Source organism: Grammomys surdaster, unplaced genomic scaffold (assembly GCF_004785775.1).
Source record: "Grammomys surdaster isolate TR1022 unplaced genomic scaffold, NIH_TR_1.0 126035, whole genome shotgun sequence".
In the NCBI taxonomy this organism is placed as follows: Eukaryota; Metazoa; Chordata; class Mammalia; order Rodentia; family Muridae; genus Grammomys; species Grammomys surdaster.
Window position 1 is genome coordinate 1,238,933 of NW_021620848.1, and position 22,472 is coordinate 1,261,404.

General features: G+C 35.0%; 1 protein-coding gene across 1 annotated transcript in view; it reads left to right on the top strand.

The window, feature by feature from the left end:
• The window catches only part of Lrp1b (LDL receptor related protein 1B), a 1,533,520-nt gene that overhangs the window by 1,229,171 nt on the left and 281,877 nt on the right, over positions 1-22,472 (top strand). Inside the window, exons 43-46 of the mRNA XM_028754677.1 lie at positions 16,750-16,942; positions 17,432-17,557; positions 20,290-20,418; positions 22,350-22,469. Coding sequence (XP_028610510.1) covers positions 16,750-16,942; positions 17,432-17,557; positions 20,290-20,418; positions 22,350-22,469 — 568 coding nt within the window. The remainder of the gene's footprint in view (positions 1-16,749; positions 16,943-17,431; positions 17,558-20,289; positions 20,419-22,349; positions 22,470-22,472) is intronic.

Sequence of the window (22,472 nt, forward strand, 5' to 3'; positions counted from 1 at the left end):
GCTGCTCTGAGTGCAGTGGCTCCTCTAGGATGACTCAGGAGTCAGTATCTCCACAGGACAGGAGCAGACCAACTCTGTGTCTGCCCCAGCCCACAGGACCAGGCAGAGGAGGAAGGGAGGATGTTATTTTCAAATTGATTATTTCTTTATTATTCTTATTTTAAAGTAGATTTGAAGTCTTAATCCTTTTCATTTAAAAACAAGAATGGGCATCTTCTGGAGCTATGGATGCTTTCTCACATCAGGAGTTCCAGAATTTGAGCAAAGCAATGGCCACCAGAGAAAACACAAGCCAATGAAATACAGTTTTTTTTGTTTTTTGTTTTTCTTTTTTACTAACTATGGAAAATATAATTTATAGCAATGAGATCAGGTTAGAGAGGAGTTTCATCTTTTGACTATAAAGGAGAACTTGAGAAAAAGAGAGCTCTTAGAAAGGAGATCTGGTTCCTGAGAGCAGGCTACCAAAGAGCTGCTAGTGTAGGGATGCCAATAGGATTTATGGCAGAAAATGAAGTGAGATTTAGGTAGATGAGCCAGTTGGCCTCAGACACTTCCTTCTTATATAAAGATTCCAGAAAGTTGGGTTCTTGTGGCACATTTAGCCTACATAAAAGAGAAGAGGGATGATAAATCAGAACAGGATTCAAGAGTCCTGAGTCTGTTTGTGTCTGTGGTCATGACAAAACTGAAGATATTTTGTCTTCAAAAATGAGTCATAATTTCTGTCCCCAAACTGCCTGACCACTTATCTTCTTTCCTCAATTATTATATGAAAATTCCTCGTTAGCCTCTGGTCCAATAATTAGCCTTGCAGGGTGAATATATTCTAAAGGTGTATATGAGTTTTTTAAAATATCAAATCATTGACACAATGGATTCCAAAACTTGGAAATTCCCCAAAAATCATAATCTGGGAAAAAGGGTTATCTGGGAACTTGTTGTCAGTCAGAGACAGGTCGATGTATCTAGGGTACATGTTGACAACTTGTCAGATGGCATTTGCTCTAGATAGCTAACTTGGCACAGCTTACAGTCACCTGAAGGGGTGTATATCCTTATCTGGTTGGTTGTGAGTATGTCTGAAGAATTGTCTTGCTTGTTGTTTGTGGGTAGGATTGCCAGTGAAGGACATCCTGTATGCTGTATAAAAGAGCCAACTAAGCAAGAACCTGTGAACAGGCCAGTAAGCAGCATTCCTCCATGTTTTCTCCCTTTGAGTTTCTGTTTCAGTTCTTGTCCTACCTTCTCTCAGTGATGGACTGTGACATGAAATTGTAAGCCATATAAATCCTTTCCCAAATAAGTTGTTGTTGTTTTTAATATAGTATTTGCCACAGTAGCAGAATGAAACTAGAACAAAATTAGAGAAAAGACTATAGCCTAGATAATAATCATGGATAAAACCACACCCTAGGACAGATTAGGTATATGCTTCCTTCATTCTATTTAGTCCTATAAACATGTTATGACCCTCATAAGGAACCTTGGGGTAACAGAATCTCTTTAATGTGGCTACATTGGATTTCTGGGTCTTGGTTTCATGGTTTTGAAATCATGTGCAATTTCACATGGGAATGTATTTGCTTTTTAAATAATATACTGTGTGCCATAATTAAAACAGAAAAGAGAAAAAAATTTCCATTGGCAAAACAGAGGCTAAAATGGCATTATTTTTATTTATTTAAATTTATGGATATCAGAGACATATATTCTCTAAATGTAATAAAATTTTGACCAATTTAGAAAGAAAATATGGAAAGAATCTTAAGTCGTCATTTTTAAGTATCTTTACATAACCAGATGCATTTTATATACTATAAAGAGCAGTGGACATTTGAGAGACATGTGAAAATCTCATCTTGGAGGATTCCTCATCCAACTAAGATCAGGAAATCTATAAGCAGTTTTTCAGTTCTTAATTCCTACCCTGTAAATGATTGTAGTTTTGATTGGTTAGTTTTCAGTCCTGGGTGGTTAGAGTCAGTCAATAAGCAAGTCATTTCCTGCCTTGTAAATGAGGCAGCTCTGTTACATCAGGATGCCATGGATTTGGATTGATTCTTTCATCTCCTGCTCTATTTTACTCTGTTCAATATAATGCCTTCTATGCTAGGGAACATTGAGGATCCACTCTCTTCCTGATCTCCTTTTTTAGCATTACTGAAAGAATTTGATGAGGATGAATATAAATACACAAAAATGGAAATACATCTTGTCATAGATTGGCTGCCTCAATGTCATTAAAATTTACATTAATTTCCCTCAACATGATCATTAAATTCAATGAACTCTATAAAGTCATATATATATATATATATATATATATATATATATATATATATATATGATTATTTTATTTATTTACATTTCAAATGTTATCCACCTTCCCAGTTTCTTCTCTGCAAATCTCCTATCCTATCTTTCCTGACCCCTGATTCTATGAGGGATTTTCCTCTACCTACCTACCCACTACCATTTCACTGGCCTAGCATTTCACTACACTAGGGCATGGTGCCTCCACAGAACCAAGGGCCTCCCCTCCCATTGATGCCAGGCAATTGTCTGCTACATATGCAGCTGGAGCCATGGATCCTTCTGTGTATACTCTTTGGTTGGTGATTTAGTCCCTGAGAGCTCTGGGGTGTCTGGTTGGTTGATATTGTTGTTCTTCCTACGGGATTCTTGTGGCCTTCTCTCCACATAGTTCTCTAACCAGAGTAAATAAAGTTAGAACCTAAGCCATAACAATTTCCAACAAATCAGATTTGGCTACTTACCCTCAATAAGCCACTTACATGGAAGTTGTTCAAGTTAGCAGAAAATAAGACACTTAGAAGAAACTAAAATATCTATGACCTAATGTTTAATGAACATAACTAAATAGCCAGCCAGGGTGTGAATTGTCTTATATCTAATCTCTCTCCTCTTTGGAATTTTCTTCTGGCTACTATTGTCAAATCTAGAACCTGAGGTTAAAAGACAAACAAAACCACCTGTTTTTCTGTTTAGTTTTTTTTTTCCTCTGAAAGTGAAGCACCAAACCCTAGAGTAATATCAGCTTCCCATATTTCAGATAAACTATATTAATGATATTTTTTAGGATATAACTTCAAAAGCTTTAAATAACCAATTCTTTCAGGATGAGAATACTAATGAAATAGTTACTTTAAGTACATCTAGGTTAAGCAGAATTTTCAACTTCAGTTACACACAAGCCTTTGAAAACCCTGCTTCGATCTGCAGTACTTATAAAACAAAGTGGACTTCTCTATTTGGAGATTTGATTTTAAAAATAATTAAACTATGTATTTCAGAAGATGTTCTCATTGTCTTATAAATTGGGAAATTAAAATCAAGATTGATTCCAGAAAGAAACGTGTAGAAATAAATTGTCCTTCAAGGTGAGAGATATATTAAGGATGAGGTAATACCTTGCATGGTTCTGAAGTATGCCCATGAAATGTCAGAAATATAAATAAACATGCTATGCCTTTTACAACATCAAAATTTACAGATGAACAAATTCATTAACAAGTTTGTATACTTCAAACTCAAAAGTTTATACATTCAATCTCATTTCAAAATCACTTTTACTCAATATTTTCCAATAATGTGCAATGATTTATTTCTGCATTACTGACCATCAGGCAAGTTGTTAAAATATTCTCTCTATAGTGGTTATCCTGCTCATTTCTTTCTCTCACTACATCTTAGAATTTTATTAGTAAGAAATCCTCAGAATTATTGCTGGATTGAAAAAATAAAACCAATAAAAATGATGGTAAAACCAAATTCTAGTGTTCCAACTCAAGCTATACTCTCATTCCAAAGATGTTTAATAAAAAAAAAAGATTGTGCATATATTCTATTTTTAAAAAATAATTTGCCCTAGATGCATATGCAGATGCTCAAAATAATTTTAGTCCTCATGTAAAGCCTTTGTTGTGAATAATTCCACTATATTCAACAAGGAAAGCACTCCCTTTAATATTAAAACACAATGGAATATCTTTTAAAATATTGGAATGATGTAATAAATTTCTCATCAAATCTCTTTGACAAAAAGCATTCTTGGGGCTGGAGAGGTGATTCCATAATTGAGAACACTTTCTGATCTTACAGAGAATCTGAGTTTGATTCTCAGCATGGTGGCTTGCCACTAATTTAATCTCCAGTTCCAGTTTAAAGGATGTTTTTCTTCTATTCTCTATGCCAAGGCACACACATGGTTCACAGAAAATGCAAGCAGGAAAAACAGTCATACACATAAACTTATTTTTAAAAAAATAAAAGAAAAATGTAAAAACAAAATATGCCCTTCCATTTTCATGTGAATATCCAGGCTAGGCATTCATGGGTTTTTCTCATCCTGCATCAAAGAAGCTTCTCTTTTGTAGCGAATAAGAGAGACTACAGAGACTCAGGGCAACTGAAGGTGTTAAGAACAATTGATGGTCAAGAGCTTATACCTAAATGGGACATTTATATCATTTCTGCTAAGACTCAGGCTTCATCACAGAAGAGAAGGAAGAAATAATATCAGAGCTAGAAGAAATGAAGAAGACAGAAGTGCTACAGGCCATGCAACAACTATTGCTAACATGGTCTGACAACAGCTGAAATTGCCTTAACTGAGCCTGCAGATTTGAGTCTTTCAATTGTCAATCATAGACTTGGGAAAGGCTAATAGAGCCCCACCACTCTCTGACAAACCATTGACTACTGTTGTCTTCTGAAGGAAAAGGATTATCTTCAGTTGTATATGCAATGCTGAGCATTCTAGGCTCCAATGGACATTTCATTGGGCATAAAAACGGACTTGGCTGAAATAAGTAGATCAGGAAACTACCTAAAGCATCAATGTAAGAAGGAGACTTATAGGATGGAGAGGAGGGAACAGGAGCACAGTAGACAATAAATATATATGTGAGATGTGAGTAAATATTCATCATTGTATACATGAATGAACTGAAAAGGAATACATGTCACCAATGAAAACAAACTAAATAAATATTGGCAATTTAAAAACCCATTCCAATTTCCAAGTAATATCTTGTTCTGTAGATTTAAGTCTGTAATATGGACCTAGTTGACAGAGAAGTAGCTGCAACATTTGAAGACAGTAACTCACTTCTCCTGTCTTACTCTGTAATTGTAAACTGTCAGTTTTGTCTTTAGATTAGTTTTGTCTTCTCTGAAGCCTGAAAATACATTATGCTGATTGACTGAAAAAGCTCATGTTGAGCTTCAATTCTTTAAGAAATGGCTAAGTAAAATAGAAAATATCAAGAATTTGTTTCTTGGAAACTTTGACTATTAAACATATCTAAGTTCACTCCATTTATCTCATTGATAAGACCTTTGGAGAATTGATTAATCTATATCTATCTTTCTACTCCCACTTTGAGAGAGAGAGAAAAAAATGGAGTCAGAGATAGAAACATTTATGCTTAGATAAGGGAACCTTGTAGAATTACTGTTTTAATAAATCTTGTGTGGGGGGCTGATACCTGCATCAGTGGTTTATGTTCATGAATGAAACACACACACACATAGCCTTTATATTTTATTATGACCTAAGCAGCACAATAGATGGGTGACTGCCTAGCCTCCATATTTCTCGAACTACTTCCCTCCGATAATTCAAAGGTACTACTTCCTAATTTCTATGTTCCGTTTTGGCTAATATAGACCCAGCTGAACGGACCCTCTGGGCCACGTCTTCTTGGCCCACTTACATGGCAGCTTTGCTCTGCTCTCCTGTCCACACCTCAAGCACGGTATCTCTTCTCCTTCTTCCTTCTTTCTCCTTCTTTCTCCTTCTTCCTCCTAACTCCTCCTTCTTCCTCCTTCTTCCTCCTTTTCATGGTCCCAAGCCCTGGAAACCTAAAACTCACTTCTCTCTCTTCTCAACAGCTGTTGGCTGTAGGCAACATTATTTGCCCATCAGAATTAAATGGGACAGGGTCCCAGAAGATAAGTGCAGACCCTCTCCTGGAAATTAATTTGGGTGATCACACTAGCATTAGAATACAATCCGTTATAGAACCTGGTTCTCCAGATAGTTTTAAAGATAGAAATTAGAATACCCATATGAGAGAGAAGGCATGTATATTTCTAGGTGTGATAACCTTATTCAGTATAAGTTTTGTATGTCTTATTCATTAATTTGCTGACTTAATTTCCAAAGAGTGGAATAAAATTCTGTCCAGTACATGTATTTTTCTTACCTGTTCATCAATTAATAGACTAGGACTTTGCTAGGCAAACATTGGTTTATTATCCAAATATTTGTGTGTGCTATGGGGGCACCAAACCTAGGACATGTATCATTCTGTCATTTTCTCTACAGTCTATTTTCTTGAAAACAAACAAGCAAAACAACTTTGTATTTTGTTTACTTTGATTAGCAACTGTAGTTGCATATAACTGTATTTAATGGAATGATATAAACATTTATCATGGGAAGATAGATGTTTCCCTCTGGTTCATGTCTGAAATTCCTAAAAAATATAAGGAAGAAAACATATATACAAATCCTTTAATGAAAGAAAGCTACGGAGATTAAGCCAATAAGCAGCATTCCTCTATGGTCTGTGCTTTAGTTCTCACTTCTAGATTATTAACTCAATTTTCTAAAATTTTAAAATAAATTTTATTTCTAATATTTTAAAGATGAAGGAATTAGAACAAGAAGCAGTAGAAGTCCAGATCCTGGACATGTGAAATGCTCTTCTACATAAAAACCCAACTTCCTGACTCCAGAGGCTGTGTATTGTGATAGAGCAAGTGTGAATGCCTTCACTCCCTATTGAAATCTGAGTCCTCAGTGTGTTGCTGATAGCATCTTCCTGAGTTTGACTACACTATGCAGTAATCCTAAAGTATTCTTTCTCTTTAAGATACTACAAGTTCTATTTTATGACTCTTAATGTTGTATTTTAACCACTTATACTATATAAAAATACACACACACACACACACACACATACACACACAATTTTTCAGCACAGGTTAAGCATCTTGGAATACAGTATCTAAAATAATACTGGAGTTTTGTTTAAAAGTCTGTGAACTTCCCCTGAAATATTAAGATTGGCATTACATTATGGCATGGACATAGGATGATTTGATTTAGCTTTCTTCTTTGACAAACTCTTTACTCTTCTTTTAAAATATTAAAAAGACAGGAGAGTTGTATTTAGGTAATGGTCTAGGGAGTAACATTCTTGAAATATTCATCAAAGGTGTATGAGACTGAGAGGGTGATGTCTATAGTATTTTAGGAACCCATTCATCTTGCTTACATCATTTTTAAAATAAAAATATTTTGTTTCTGTGCATGCAGACCTTGCACTTTCAATTAGATATGCATGTTATAAACAATAGCTAAACCTACACTGCAGGGAACATAGGCCTTAATTACTCATTTATGTACAAATCTATACCCATCATTATTGAATACTAAATATATTCTAAGAGTATGGGTTCCAGAAAAGATAAGACTCAAGGTTCTAAGCATTTTAATAATGGATTGAGATGAGGATAGTGAGATCTTAATATATGTTCTCATGACTGTGCAATCCCTCCTCTGGGAAAGCGGATGATTGTGTGAAAAGAGGATTAGTCCTTCATCTTGGATAGCCAGCCACTGACTCATAAAAGAAGATTCACAAAAGCTTGCATTGAATCTATAGGTGACGTTTTTAGAATGAATTAAAACCCATGAAACTCACAGAAAATATATACTTTCTTTTGAAATTTACTGTTTATTAATTTTAAAAAAACACACCTCTTGCATGAAAGAGTGAATTTTTTCAGTCAAATATGAGTGATATTGCACACGACATAGAGATTCTTGTGGGTATGATTCTTATTGTTCTGCCTGAATGACATGTTTCACCATGAAAGTGGCTACATAAGATTTTGTTCGTTACAGAGTAAAAGATAGAATAAGTCAATTTACTTACAAATTCCATTGGTGTAGTCAGCATGTATTTGAATGACACAAAATAAGGAAATTCTTCTGAAGGTTGCAAATGCTATGTGACAACACTCTTAGCTTTTCAGTTAGAGGAAACCAGTGGTCTATAAGTCTATAATGAATATGTTCCAAATATTTTAGCTGGTAGTCCACAGGGCATAAAGCAATTTGCAGATATGTTTGGTAAATGGCTGTTGAGCAGTGAAAGAAACCCCAAGCTATTGATGGTTCCTTTCAACCCATCAGAATCACGAGTTTGTAATTAGTCTTCAGAATCACAGGTATGGTGTATTCCAGGGAGCACCATTCATAGTACAAACCCGTGAATAATCTCAAGCTGTGTAAATGTATCTCACTTGAAGTTTTGAATAGGTATTACTTTAGTAGTTATAATCACAAGTGAAGATAAAAAAAAACTAACGTAAAAAAATCTTACCCAGTTGCCATTAAAAATGACTGCAACACTTACAGACATAAGATTTTCTTCTACTTAGACCATTGTGTAATCCAAGGGGTAGTTCATGGGCTTCTCTTTCCTTAAGAAAGGAACAATGCTTATTTATTGTCTTTCAGCTAAAGCATTTTAAATATCAGAAGGACTAAAAGGAACCAAAATTATTATTCAAAGACATACACCTGTCTCCTTTGCCATCTGGTTTTAACTTCAGTTTAATCAACAGACAAACCAGAATATATGAATATATATTTTTCCCCAAATATGTGATAAAATACTCTGACAGAAACAACATAAACAAAAATTCTGTTTTGGCTCACAGTTTGAGAATACAGTTCATCATGATGGCAAAATCTTTTTTTTTTTTTTTATTGGATGATTTATTTACATTTCCTATGTTGTCCCCTTACCCCATCCCCCACCACCCCCTCGGAACCCCCAATCCCCTCGCCCCTCCTCCTTCTTCTCTGTGGATGTAACCTCTATCTACACCCCCCCACTCCCACCTCCCCACCCTCAAAATTCCCACCCCCTGGGGCATCCAGCCTTCATGAGGTCAAGGTTCTCTTCTTCCACCTATGCCCAGCAGGGCCCTCCACTTTTACATATTCAGCTGAAGCCCTGGATCCCCCCCTAAGTGCTCCCAGGCTGGTGGTTTAGACCCTGGGAGCTGTGGTTGGTTGGTATTGTTGCTCTCCTCATGGTGCCACAAACCCTTTCAGCTCCTTCAGTCTTCACTCTAACTCCTCTATTGAGAACCCCATGATCAGTTCAATGGCTAGTTGTGAGCATCTGCCTCTGAATATGTCTGACTCTTGAAGGCCTCTGAGGAGATATCCATATCAGGCTCTTATCAGCATGCACTTCCTGTCTTCCACATCAGCATCTACCTTTGGTGATTGCACATGGGATAGATACTCAGGTTGGGTGGTCTTGAGACGGCCCCTCCTTCAGTTTCTGTCCCTCACTTTGTCTCCATATTTGCTCCCTTGAGTATTTTGTTGCTCCTTCTAAGAAGGACCGAATCACCCTCACTTGGTCTTCCTTCTTTATGGGCTTCATGTGGCCTGTGAGTTGCATCTTGGGCATTTCAAGGTTCTAGGCTAATATCCAATAATCAATGAGTGAATACCATGTGTCTTCTTTTGTGATTGGCTTACCTCACTCAGGATGATAATTTCTAGTTCCATCCATTTACCTAGGAACCTCTCGAATTCATTGTTTTTAATAGCTGAGTAATACTCCATTGTGTAAATATACCACATTTTTTGAATCCATTCCTCAGTTGAAGGACATCTGGGTTCTTTCCAGCTCCTGGCTATTATAAATAAGGCTGCTATGAACATAGTTGAGCATATGTCCTTGTTATATGTTCGAGCATCTTCTGGGTATATGCCTAGGAGTGGTATAGCTGGATCCTCGGGTAATGCTATGTCCAATTTTCTGAGGAACCGCCAGACTGATTTCCAAAGTGGTTGCACCATCTTGCAGTCCCACCAACAATGGAGGAGTGTTCCTCTTTCTCCACACCCTCGCCAGCATCTACTATCACCTGAGTTTTTAACCTTAGCCATTCTGACTGGTGTGAGATGGAATCTCAGGGTTGTTTTGATTTGCATTTCCCTGACGACTAAGGATGCGGAACATTTCTTTAGATGCTTCTCGGCCATTCGAGTTTCTTCCGTTGAAAATTCTTTGTTAAGCTCTATACCCCATTTTTTAATAGGGTAATTTGGTTGTCTGGAGTCTAATTTCTTGAGTTCTTTGTATATATTGGATATTAGCCCTCTATCAGATGAAGGATAACAACAGGATCCTGAGGTCATGCTATACCAAGTTCAGGGAGCCGAGAACTATCATTCCTCATGCACCTGTTTAAGCACTCTGGCACACAAGCTTAGGGACGACTGCCTGCACACCCTGCAGTGAGCCTTCCTCCCCATTTAACCTAGTAATAATTCCCCACAGATATGGACAAAACTTCCCTGATCTAATTAATCTCCTGCTTATATGCCCAGAGGCTTTTCTCCTAGATGATTCAGATCTCACCATGTTGACAATTAACAGTAACAAGCATAACCTCCAGTTATCTTAATTAGGAAACACTATATATTTCTTACTTCAAATTTAACTGACACAGTTCCCATAAAAGCTTGAAATATACTGAGGAACTCTGAAAAGTAGAAAACAGCATTCTTATTTTTTGTTTGAAGGCAAATACCTGGAATATTGAACTGATTGTTAGAAGAATTTCTGATGAGACAAATGGAAGACCGAACATTAAGTGGCTGTGGTATGCTGGTGTTTAGGTGTCTGGGATTCCTAAGTTAAGAACACAATAAGTGCAATAGGGAAGTTTTTAGATTGATTTGAATTTATTGTTTTGAAGTATAGTTAATAACATTTAGCTTCCAATGCCAAATACTATTAAATAATACAGCTGTTTGTAAAAAGTAAAGTTAACTGTTTATTATATTAAATACTTCTAAGTTTTTAGTTACTGACCTACCACCCCACTGCTCATTTAAAGGCTAAACCAGCTGCATCTATTTCTCTGAAACGCATAACATTCTTTGGTGCACAGCCATGTTTCTGGCCAACCTGTCATTTTGCTTAACGATCATTTATGAGCTTGTCAGAGAGGAAATCACTGGAGCATTTAGATGCCTCTCATATGACTGCTTTTATACTGTTTAACACACAATATCTGAGTGCTACAGACTATGTTGTCTGCCTTGTAAACCTGAATTTTCTTCATTGATGGATTGGTTTGGGTACTTCAACCAAAAAGATACAGTGCAGATGAAAATGCCGAGAGACAAATGACATATGGCTACACATGTGAATTTCTGACATATAAATTTCAGGTTTATATTGCATACTCTCAGAATTAATTTTATTATTTATCTGGGAGAACATATGTGGAGTTTATGTATCTATGCAGAAACAAATTTTCTGAAAAACATGACTTATTTTGAAAAATGGACCTATTTATGGATTAAAGGTAAAAGTGCATAAAAACTAAACTATACGTTTGATACTGCATATTATAGACATTCATGATAACAAAGCATGTACATTGTCTTTGAAGATACTGATTAGGCTTGCAAAAATACAGAGCTAGGGCTGTTTCAGTAAACACATTTAATCTGGAGATAGTAATGCATGATTGAGCTTTAATCAGAAATGAGATGGCAGGAGTTTGGTTCATTATTTGTGGAATCTATCGTACATTACATGTGTAATTATAGTTTATATTATATTGCTTTTCCCCTTCAATGTGTCAGAAAGCATTTAAAAGTAAACAGAAAACCAAATCAGTGTTAAACCTAATAAGAGATGTTATCATGGCAATGGACATTTGGTGACAGCTACTACCCATGAAAACATTAGTTTTGACTTGCATCTTACTGAAATTTTTCATTATTATTCATCTAACCATCTTTATTGAATATTTACATTGTTTATGTAAATATGATACTGGTGAAATGAAGGAACAATACCTTCAGTAATAAACTAAAGTGAGTTTTTGTAGTCCCTATTATTAAAGACAAATGTCTACATAATTAACACAGATCTTGGGTATATTGGGTCTTAAGCAATTTAGGTCACCTTGAGTAGTTAATTAAGATTAATTAATTACTCAACTCATACCATTAATAAAATGATCAAAGTAACAGTTGTCAACGAAGTAGGATCCTTTCAAGTGTCTAGTGTATTTTAGGGGGATTTACAGGAAGGTTTAATTAATGAAGGAGATCCTCTCTGATTGTGAGTCAGAACATCCTGTGGGCTGAGGTCCTAGAGTGAATCAAAAGGAGAAAACCAGTGAAGCACAAGTCTCTACTTCTTCACTTTGAATACAACGTAGCCCTTCTCCTGAAAACAAGCCTTCCCTGCCATAAGGAACTCTTCCTACATGATGCTGCTGTTGGTTGGTATTCTGCCTCAGTAACAATAATAGCAGCTAATACAATGGTATATATCTCATTTGTATTATGAAATGATTCCTTATTGATGTTTGAGACTACTGAAAATAAGAATATATGAATAATCATAAGTTTGCATGACAGAGTTAAGAAGTCCTTTGCTTCTAAATTTATCTTTCTTTCCTGCACAGTAGTAATATACTTGGTTTGGATGACTCTTAATAGTTGGTCTTCCTGCAACCCCTTTTGTTATTATCTAATTTAGTGTTTTACTTAAAACCTTTAAAACTGGCATTAGTCTATTTAACACTCTAAATAGCAAGTACTTATTTTCAGGACAGAACTAAAATGTAAAACGAAAAGCAGAGCCTACGCGACAGACCCTCTTAATGTTCTCCCCAGGCTCATCTTGGAATGTCTTCCTTAGAAGTCTAAGTGTGTGTCACTCAATTTTTGTTTAGATTGCCATTGTTCATGATGCTTGCAACACTTATTGCTCAAAGCCCTGCTCTCTTTCACCTCTACCTGCTAATCTCATCTCCCCTGAGCCTGTATGGCACTACTGAACCTCCTGTTGCCATTTATCTCTATTTATTACTGTAGTATAATCAGAAAGATGTCAACAAGGAGTCAGGCAGGGTCTTTTGAATACCTCCTATTAACTTATGTTGAACTGGAAGAAAAAGCTGAGTGCTACCTATTTTTAAAGAAGAAAAAAGAGATGCATGTTTCCCTTTATTTTACTTTTTTCATAATATATATTTTAATCATATTCTTTCTTCTATCCCAGTTCCTTCAGTATATTCCATACCTTTTTCCAATCCAACTTCATGTTTCTTTCTCACTGTTTCTTTCTAAAACAAAAACAAAGCCAAAACACAATAAAAGATGCAAACGTAAAACACAAAGCACAAAACCAAAACAAAAAGTACATAAAACTTACAGTCTGTTGGGTCTATACACTTCCTGGGCATAGAGCCTGCTCTGAAGTGCAGTTAATCTACCCAGTGATACTCCATTGGATAACGCTGATTTTCTCTTTCCCAGTGGATATCAATTGGAATAGCTTCTTGGTCAGGTGTGGGAGTTCAGAGTGGTCAGTTGTAAATGGAATTTCTTTATTATACCACTCCAGTCTAGGCTCCAGGATTTGTACAGAGAGGAAGACTATAATGACTGGAGCTGTCATTGAGGCACAGTAGTAGTGACATACATATGAACTCACAGAGTCTTTGGTTGCACACAGAAGACCTGAACAAGTTCAACCAGACAAAATCCCAGCATAGAGAAAGAAAAGTGGGCCCAAAGTAATTTAAGTGGTGAATAACATTATCTATGTAGAAGAATTATTCTTTTAATTTTTACATTTTTCTCTTTTATAAATATTTGTTGCCAAATGTATTATTCAAGCATTGGCATCATGTTGAACTATCTTAGAAATGCAAATGTCACTTTTTATGTCATGTATATACTGGAATCCCAATACTTTCTAAGCTGAGGCAGGAGAATCATACATTTAAAGGCAGCTTGGCAGCATTATAAGAAAAATAATAGACTATCAGCTTATAATTAAATCAGATGAATCAAAGGATTGAAAAATAGCAAAATAATTTTGAATCAAGTTACATGTGAATGGCATTGGCTTATAGAACAGAAGTTACTCCTAGAGTAAAAAAACAATGATGCAATTGTTTAATGAAAAGGTAATTAGCAGCTAATTTGGGGTTAACAAGGTAGAGTTTGGGGATATCAGGAGGATGGTATTATTAATGACTTCATAATTATGGTTTACATAGAGACAGAACTTTATATTTAAAAACCATATTTGTAACATTTCATCTGTTTCTCCAAGTATTTTGGTGGCCCATTAATATTTTTAAAAATGCATTCATTTTTGAGAATTTTACATATGAGTACTGTTATTTACATCATTTCCCCCCTCCACTCCACCCACCTCCACAAATGCTACTCCTATCTCCTCTCCAATTCTTAGCCTCTCCATTTTAAATTGTTTTTGTCCCTTATACTTGTTTACATATATTTTCCATCCTTTAAGATTATTAAATATTCCTCAGTATACATATTTAAGGCTGAATACTTAGGATAGGATAAACACTGGGGGTTATTCTCTGCAGAAGAAATAGTCTCTGCCTTGCCTATAGATATTTATCTAGTGCTAGGGCCTTGTAAAATTCCTTTATTCTCATTGACATGTCAATCAGTGTTATTGTTCAAGGCTAGTATAAGCAACCACATGGTTGAGATTTTATGGGTGCCACTTATCACGCAAAGATACTGATTACAGCAGACATACTGGTTCTCTTGCTCCTACCATTTTTCATCTTTCTCTCGGTGTTCATGAGCTACAGGTTGTTTTGCATATTTGTAAACACTTGATTAGTAACTCTTTTGCCAGTTAGTCTTTATATTTTAACCATTTGTGGATTTCAGTAATGATTTCTGCTAGAAAAATAAGCTCCTTCCATGAGAGGAAGGGGTTGCATTCATCTGAGGGTCTATGGGTAAGTATTTAGAATGAAATTAGAAGTACTAGTTTAGGAGCACGACAGTGGAACACTCCACTACCATCAGCACACACACATGCTTCATCATTCACAAGTAGTTGCTTGGGTTCATAGAATAAGAAAAGAATTTCTGCTTGTTAAGCAGGCCTTATGCCCAATTAGATGCCTGTTGGACAGTGCCAAGACATAAGTACCATTATTGCATTTTGGGGATATCTTATGGTCCTGGTCAATGTTATGGTTTGCAGGAAGGAGGCTTCATGGTTAGATCCTGCTCAATTCTTGTAAGTCCTCTGCCCACAGTTTGTGGTGTTTTCTGCAATAGAATCTTACCTCCAAGCTCAAGGATGCAACCAAAGACAACAATAACACTCTATGTTGTTTTGGGACTCTCTCTTTTTTTTTAAGATAGTAAAAGTTTCTGAGGTAAGCGTTATTGCCCAAGTAGCATAAACATAATTTAAAATATATGTACGCACAAACAGTTACACATATTGTATTAATTTTAAGCAATCATAGAACAGTATAATTCTTATGTCTTTTTCAGATAGCTTTAGTGTTATTTATCTCTCTCCCCTCCCTCTCCTCTACATTGCCCTCTCTCCCTCATCCCATGTCAAAGCATCTCTCTTCTAGTTTTCTTCCATTTCCTGCTGAATAACAGCTCTGCTCTCCTAGTCCCTCTCACCTCAGGACCTTTTTTTTTCCTTCCTAATGTCTTTAGTTTAAGTGGATTATATACTCCTTTCTAAATATTTAGAACTAGCATTCACAAATAGGAGAGAACATCTGTGTTTTGTTTTTGTTGGGGGTATTTCACTGTTTGTTTTGGGTACTTTGCTATAATTATTTCTAATTTTATCCATTTACCTTAAAAGGTTATTATTTCATTTTTTCTTAAGCCTAAGTAACATTCCATTCTGTATATGTATTATATCTTCATTATCTAGATGGTAGTTGAAGGGCACTTAGGTTGTTTCCATTTCCTACCTGGTGTGGATAGAGTGGCACTGAACATACCTGAGCTAGTATCTGTGGAGTACAATGTCCAGTATTTTGGGCAGATGCTGAAGAGGAATGTAGCTAGGCCATATGATAGATTTATTTTGGATTCAACGGAATTCCCCACACTGATTTCCAGAGTAGCTGCACCAGTTTGCAATCCACCAATTGTCAATGATGGCTCCCCTTAACCCAAATCTTTAACAGATATCATTATATTATTGACTTTTTTCCCACAAATCTTTTATTGCACTTGGGATATAAAATTATTTCCTCCTAATTAAATTTGATCTTTTCATTGTTTTATTAATTTGATTTTGAAAGTAATGTTTTAAATTTACGCACATTATCAAAATTTTAATGGATTCTGCATTTAAGTGTTGTACTAAAATTACAGCCATTGTGAGATCCAGGATCATAAAGAATGTTTTCCTGTATTTAGTAACAGGGTATCTTTCTTTGAATTCATATTGAATTCAATTATTATTTTCAACTTCTTTCAATACTTTATGTACAAAGTTTGGCGTTTACAAGTAAATCGACTAATTTTATTTCTTCCAGAACAAATTCTTCTTTTATCTTTTGCTTGCTTTATTATACTTTTTGGACCCTAGTTCAGTAGATGTTAATTTTCTTATTAATCCTTTGCTCTTGCCTTTTTCTATTTATATTTTGAAGAAAACTTAAATAGGTAAAATAAATTATATAACATACTACGATGGGACATTCAATGAAATTATGATGTGCCAGTCCCTACTGTTGATAACTAATTTTCATCCCTTACTTTCTGGAGTTAAAAAAGGTATCAATGTCTGAATATTTATATGTTGTGTAAACTATAATTTATTTCAGGTGATTGTCAAGTCTGGACCAGGAACTTTTCTTAGTCTGGCGGTTTATGACAATTATATCTTCTGGTCAGACTGGGGACGGAGAGCTATTTTGCGTTCCAACAAGTACACAGGAGGAGAAACCAAAGTTCTTCGTTCAGATATTCCACATCAACCAATGGGAATTATAGCTGTTGCTAATGACACCAATAGCTGTAAGTTGTAATAGGAAATATTTCCTAACTATACAACCTGTCATTTTTTCTCATTTACAATATTATACATTATGAGATCTTATCACTAGGGAGATAATATTCAGAAATTGACTATTCAACGTATCAAAACTATCTGAAATGCTTAAATAAGTTCTATAGCACTCAGCTGGTCACCATTAAGAACAATTTCTGTTTTAATTTTTTATAAATTGTACCCCACTCTTCTTTAGTCCTCCTATATTTGAAAATAAAGGATAACATTTTTGTACAAAGATTATCTTCCTGGTATGTTTGCATCTTGTTTTGTAAATGTTGAAGTCATTGTAATACAGAATTATTTAGTAGAAAACCCTTTTATAATACCACGGCATCCTCAAAAGTCCTGAGATTCCTCTGGGTTAAATCAGTTCACTAGTTTACTTGTTACTTATAATTAATGGGGACTGTGTATTTGTTACAGAATATTGTTCATAGACTCCTTCATTGCAGGTGAACTCTCTCCATGTGCATTATTAAATGGAGGTTGCCATGACCTCTGCCTCTTAACACCAGATGGAAGAGTGAATTGCTCCTGTAGAGGGGAGCGAATATTGCTAGCTAACAACAGATGTGTGAGTAAGTAAGGAAAATATATGGAATATGCTTAAAATATATTGAAAATATAATATTGTATTGATAAAGCTGTACTATCCTCCAACAGTGAATTGCAGTTTTTTGTCTGTTTATGAGAACGTCCAGCTCTTTGTAGTGTTTTCTTACCTTCATGTGATTAGTAAACAGTATCCAAGATAATAACTTACAAGTCCCTGTGATTGAGGGCCTGACTGTGTGAGAAACAGCTACAGAAGTTCCTGAATACAAGATCATCTGCCAAATTATAGCTGTGACTCTGAGGCTCTTGCAATTATGAAATTAATTACAGCTGAAATAAACTGGAAGCCATGCAGGAGATAAGCAGCCACGCAGTAAGCCATGCATAGTCTACGGCAGTATGTAAATGAGAGAAAAGGGCTCATACAGCTTATTTGTAATCATTTCCAAACTGTTAATTAAGAATGTAACATTCCAGCCTTGCGCAATGTTTATTCCTCCCAAAGGCATTGCGGTCTTTAATTAGTACCATTACAATACACCCTTATTAACAGCAAAATTTCCAAAATAAATAATGGTTCAAGTGTTTCAATATTGCCAGGAAAAAATATCAAGCAACATAAAAAAGGTTAATTTCCCTTTAACACTGAAACTCTTTGTACGTAAGAAAGGTGGAAAATGAAACATCTTGTCGGAAATTGGTGAACTCATTTTCAGAAGATGCAAGTTTTGACACATTTTTTTCCTTATTTGTATCCTTTTCTTTTATCATTCATGTTAGGAAATTAACAAAAGTAGATATGTTTACATCATTAAAAATAAGTATTTTCATTTTTATCTTCATATTTCTTTGTCCCTTATTTACGAAGAGGATCCTTTCTTATATTTGCTATGTGCGTTTTTGTTTTGTGAACTTGTATTACAAACAAGGGCACATCTTAGTAAAAAATAAATATTTGGCTTTCTGTAAGGCTGTGTCAGAACAAAAAAGGGAATGCTGCTACTAGTCATGGAATTTTAATACAGATAAACAATTTTAATAGAGTGCGCCTCAAATCTCCAGATTTCTTTGTTGTCTATACTTCTTTGAACAGATCACACGACTACCTGAATTACACTTCAGTTGGCCTTCTAATGATCAGGGCCGGATGCCATGTGCACACCTGAAGCATCAGTCATGCATTAGAATCATTCATGTTTCTGTCAGGTCACACTGGAGGGCAGGGTTCACACGGTGACATGGATAAAAAGAGCAAGGGTAGTGCACAGCATACAGTGTAGCCCTGTTGCGACAAAAAAAAAAAAAAAAAAAAAAAAAAAAAAACTTACGTTTAACTGGCCCAAATACGCTACCTCTTCTCTTTGCTGCTGAGGGGTGTGGAGTCAAACAAGAAAACTATTTTAAACATGCAGAGTTGCAGTGCTGTGAAACTGAAGTGTGGCACTGGGCTCCTGGAGAGGGACAAATTACTGCGGAGACATTCTCTATCAATTATGTGATTGTTATGAAATCCTGCTGTCCATTTGCAAAACCACAAAGTAGCTTCAGCTTTCTTCTTATCAAACTATTGACAAAAAAACTAGAATATTTCTGACACATATTTGCTAACATTGTTCATGAATGTTAGTGGTCTCTTTCATTTACTGACACATGCTTGAGTGTAAATATAGAAAAAACCATTGGCTCTTATTGTTGGCAAAATATATAGGTATCTATATCTCACACAACATTGTTAATGTTGTGGAACTAGTTATCATCAATATCCATCACAGAACCAGGAAAGGCAAGCATTCTTCAATAAAATACTCATGTAAGAAAATGTTAGGAAAGGCAAACATGAAAATAGACAAAAGCAGAAAGTGTTCAGTGTCATGTACCAAATGCAAGTGTGAGCAAGAATTCTGCTAGAACAAAAATTATTTTGCATTACACATATATTCTATTTTCATTCTGTTGCTGTTATAAAGCAATGACTAAAAGTGTGTTTGGGAGAAAAATGGTTTATTTTATCTCACAACTTACTGTCCATCATTGAAGAAAGTCAGAGCAGGAAACTAAAACAAAAACAATGGAGGGATGCTGCTTATGGCTTGTTCATTTGTCTTTCTTACACACCCAGGGCCAAGTTCACAGGGTTAGCACCATCCATACTGAGCTGGGCTCTCTTACACGGGAATGTTTTATTGTTTGAAAGAATGTATACTAGTGAGGATAGACCAAAGCACTGTTATAACATTCAGAGATTATTTGTTTAGGTTTTTGAGATAATATCTCAGTGTGCAATTTAGACTGACCTTAGACTTACTATGCGCCACAATGGCCGTAAACTTGCAATCCTCCTGTCTCAGGATTCAATGTTCTGAGGTTATAATGTGAACAACCACACCTGAGTAATTGTTTTCTTTAAAAGGAGTTATTTTAAGCCAGATTACTTCTACTTCACGATATGTAAATTATCAAATAAAAACTACTGCATTCCTCAGCACACATATGATCGACAAATGATTAACAGATAGGCGTAAAATAGTGACACAAGTCTAAAAGTACTATACAAACAACTCCCTAAAGAATTGTTGAGATAAAAAAAAGAATGTCAGAAACTGCTTTTGCTAATTTTTGAAATGTGAATCATTGCTATTCACTTCATTTTTATGTTTATACTGTAACTTAATTTTATAATTAAACTAGAGGAATACAATGCTAAATAATATAAAATAAATTTTATTATACCAATACTTACTTTTTGATGTTTCAGCTAAAAACTCTTCTTGTAATTTCTATTCTGAGTTTGAGTGTGGAAATGGGGATTGTGTTGACTATGTCCTCACCTGTGATGGTATCCCTCACTGTAAGGACAAATCAGATGAAAAGTTGTTCTATTGTGGTAAGTGTTTAACCAGGACTTTTATTCTACAGAAAGATATTTCTGCTTAGTTTCATACTTTTAGGTATGTTTATCTGTCTTTATTTCATGTGAATAATTGTCTCAATTTTTCTCTCATTGCAACATATCTCTGAAGTATATTGGCCAAACTTGGCTTGTGATAATGTGACATACATCATCATCTACCCAGTTACTATGGAATTCACTGAAGAATACCTTCATTATTTTCTATTGCATTGAAGAAAATTAAAAGGGAATTGGAGCCTATTTTGTTAGCTGCCTTTTAATTTACATTTTCCAATAATTTTAGGCCAATATTCCTAAAAACATAATTCAGAAATATTAATGAGTGTTATATATTGAAGATTTACTCTTTAGCAAAGATACACCCTCAGCCAAGAACATGTTGAATAGATGTCAAAGCATTATTGATCCAAGTTTTGTTTCAAGGATCAACATAGGGCTACTGTCTTTTGATTTGGAAACTATAATAGCCATGATCCAAAAGAAATATAGCGTTTCATCACAGGTGCCCGATATTGGTGACCCCAAGTGAAAATCTTTCTCTGAAGGAGATTGACTTTTCTGTGGTAGGCATCAGCACAATTTTGCCTTCATCTCTTTGTTAATCTTCCCTGTGCAATTGTCCAGATTTAAATTTAAAATAGTGTGATTTAACTTTATCACAGCAACAACATTCTGTTTGTGCCATAGAAAATTTGGGGAATTTCTATTTTAATTGCTACCTTACAAATAACTTATTTTTTTAGAACTTTACCATGGCAATGATTACACCCAAGTTATCAAAGAATTGGTAAATAGAAACATGAAAATTTGACAATTTGCATGTAATTTTTCATTGCAGACTAATATTCTCAGTTAAAATGATAGAGAGATATCATCTGTTTGATTGCTTTATACAGAAAGTATTCAAGTTTTGTGCTTAATTTACAGAATAGGAATTGAATGTAGAGTTTGAAGATAGTAGGAATAATATTAAGTTTAAAAATATACCTTTACTATGAAATGAGCCTGAGAATAACATCATCATATTTTTATATTTATATAAACCAGTTAGCAATCATATAAAAGCAGAATTAGTAAGCCTTTTTAAAAGATATGCATTTAATAAGTATGTAAGGTTTTAGAGACCACACAGGCATTCCTAATTTATTACTAATATTTATAATTCTAATTCCTAACACACAATAATTGTACATTGTGCTGTGACTATTCAAAGATCCTCTTTATTCACTCTTTGAGACATTTAACTATTTGTTGTCAGCCACATTAAACTTGTTAAACCAGAAAATGTTACAAGTTATCTCTTCTATCAAAATACACATTTATTTCCAAAGGCTACCCACTTTACATCCCTCAATATCCCACATCTGTTTCCTGTTCTCATAAGATCTATTGTATTTTCTACTTCCTTAACTCTCCTATATAATGAGAACATACAGTTGTAGGTATTCTGTACCAATATTCCCATTTAACACAGATGATTCCTTTGCAGATCTAGCTGTGTTGATGTAAATGACAGGTCTTCAGTCTTTTTAAAGGCTTCTTAGCATACTTCTGTATACTTACACCATCCTTCCATAATTCATCTTTGATTAATACTTGTTTCAGCTCCTGTTTTGACAACTGTGAATAGTGCTGCCGTAAATATATTAGTGCAGGTTTGGCTAGGCTGTGGTTATTTCCATCCTTCAATATACATGTACTAGAATAATTGACTCATATGATAGTTACATTTCTCAACTTTTTGTATCATTCATGTTTTCTATAATGACTGCCCTAAAAATATATGAACATTCCATTTTTCTGTATGTCTTGGCTGGAAATTGTATTTGTTTAGTTATTTTTTCATGATAGTCATTCAAATCATCTATGATCTCTAACAGCAAGTTTCTATCTTTATTCATAAGAAAACCGAAGTTGCCGTAGTGGGTTTGAACCTTGCTATAATCGTCGCTGCATTCCTCATAGCAAACTGTGTGATGGTACAAATGATTGTGGAGATGGCTCTGATGAATTGGATTGTAAAGGTA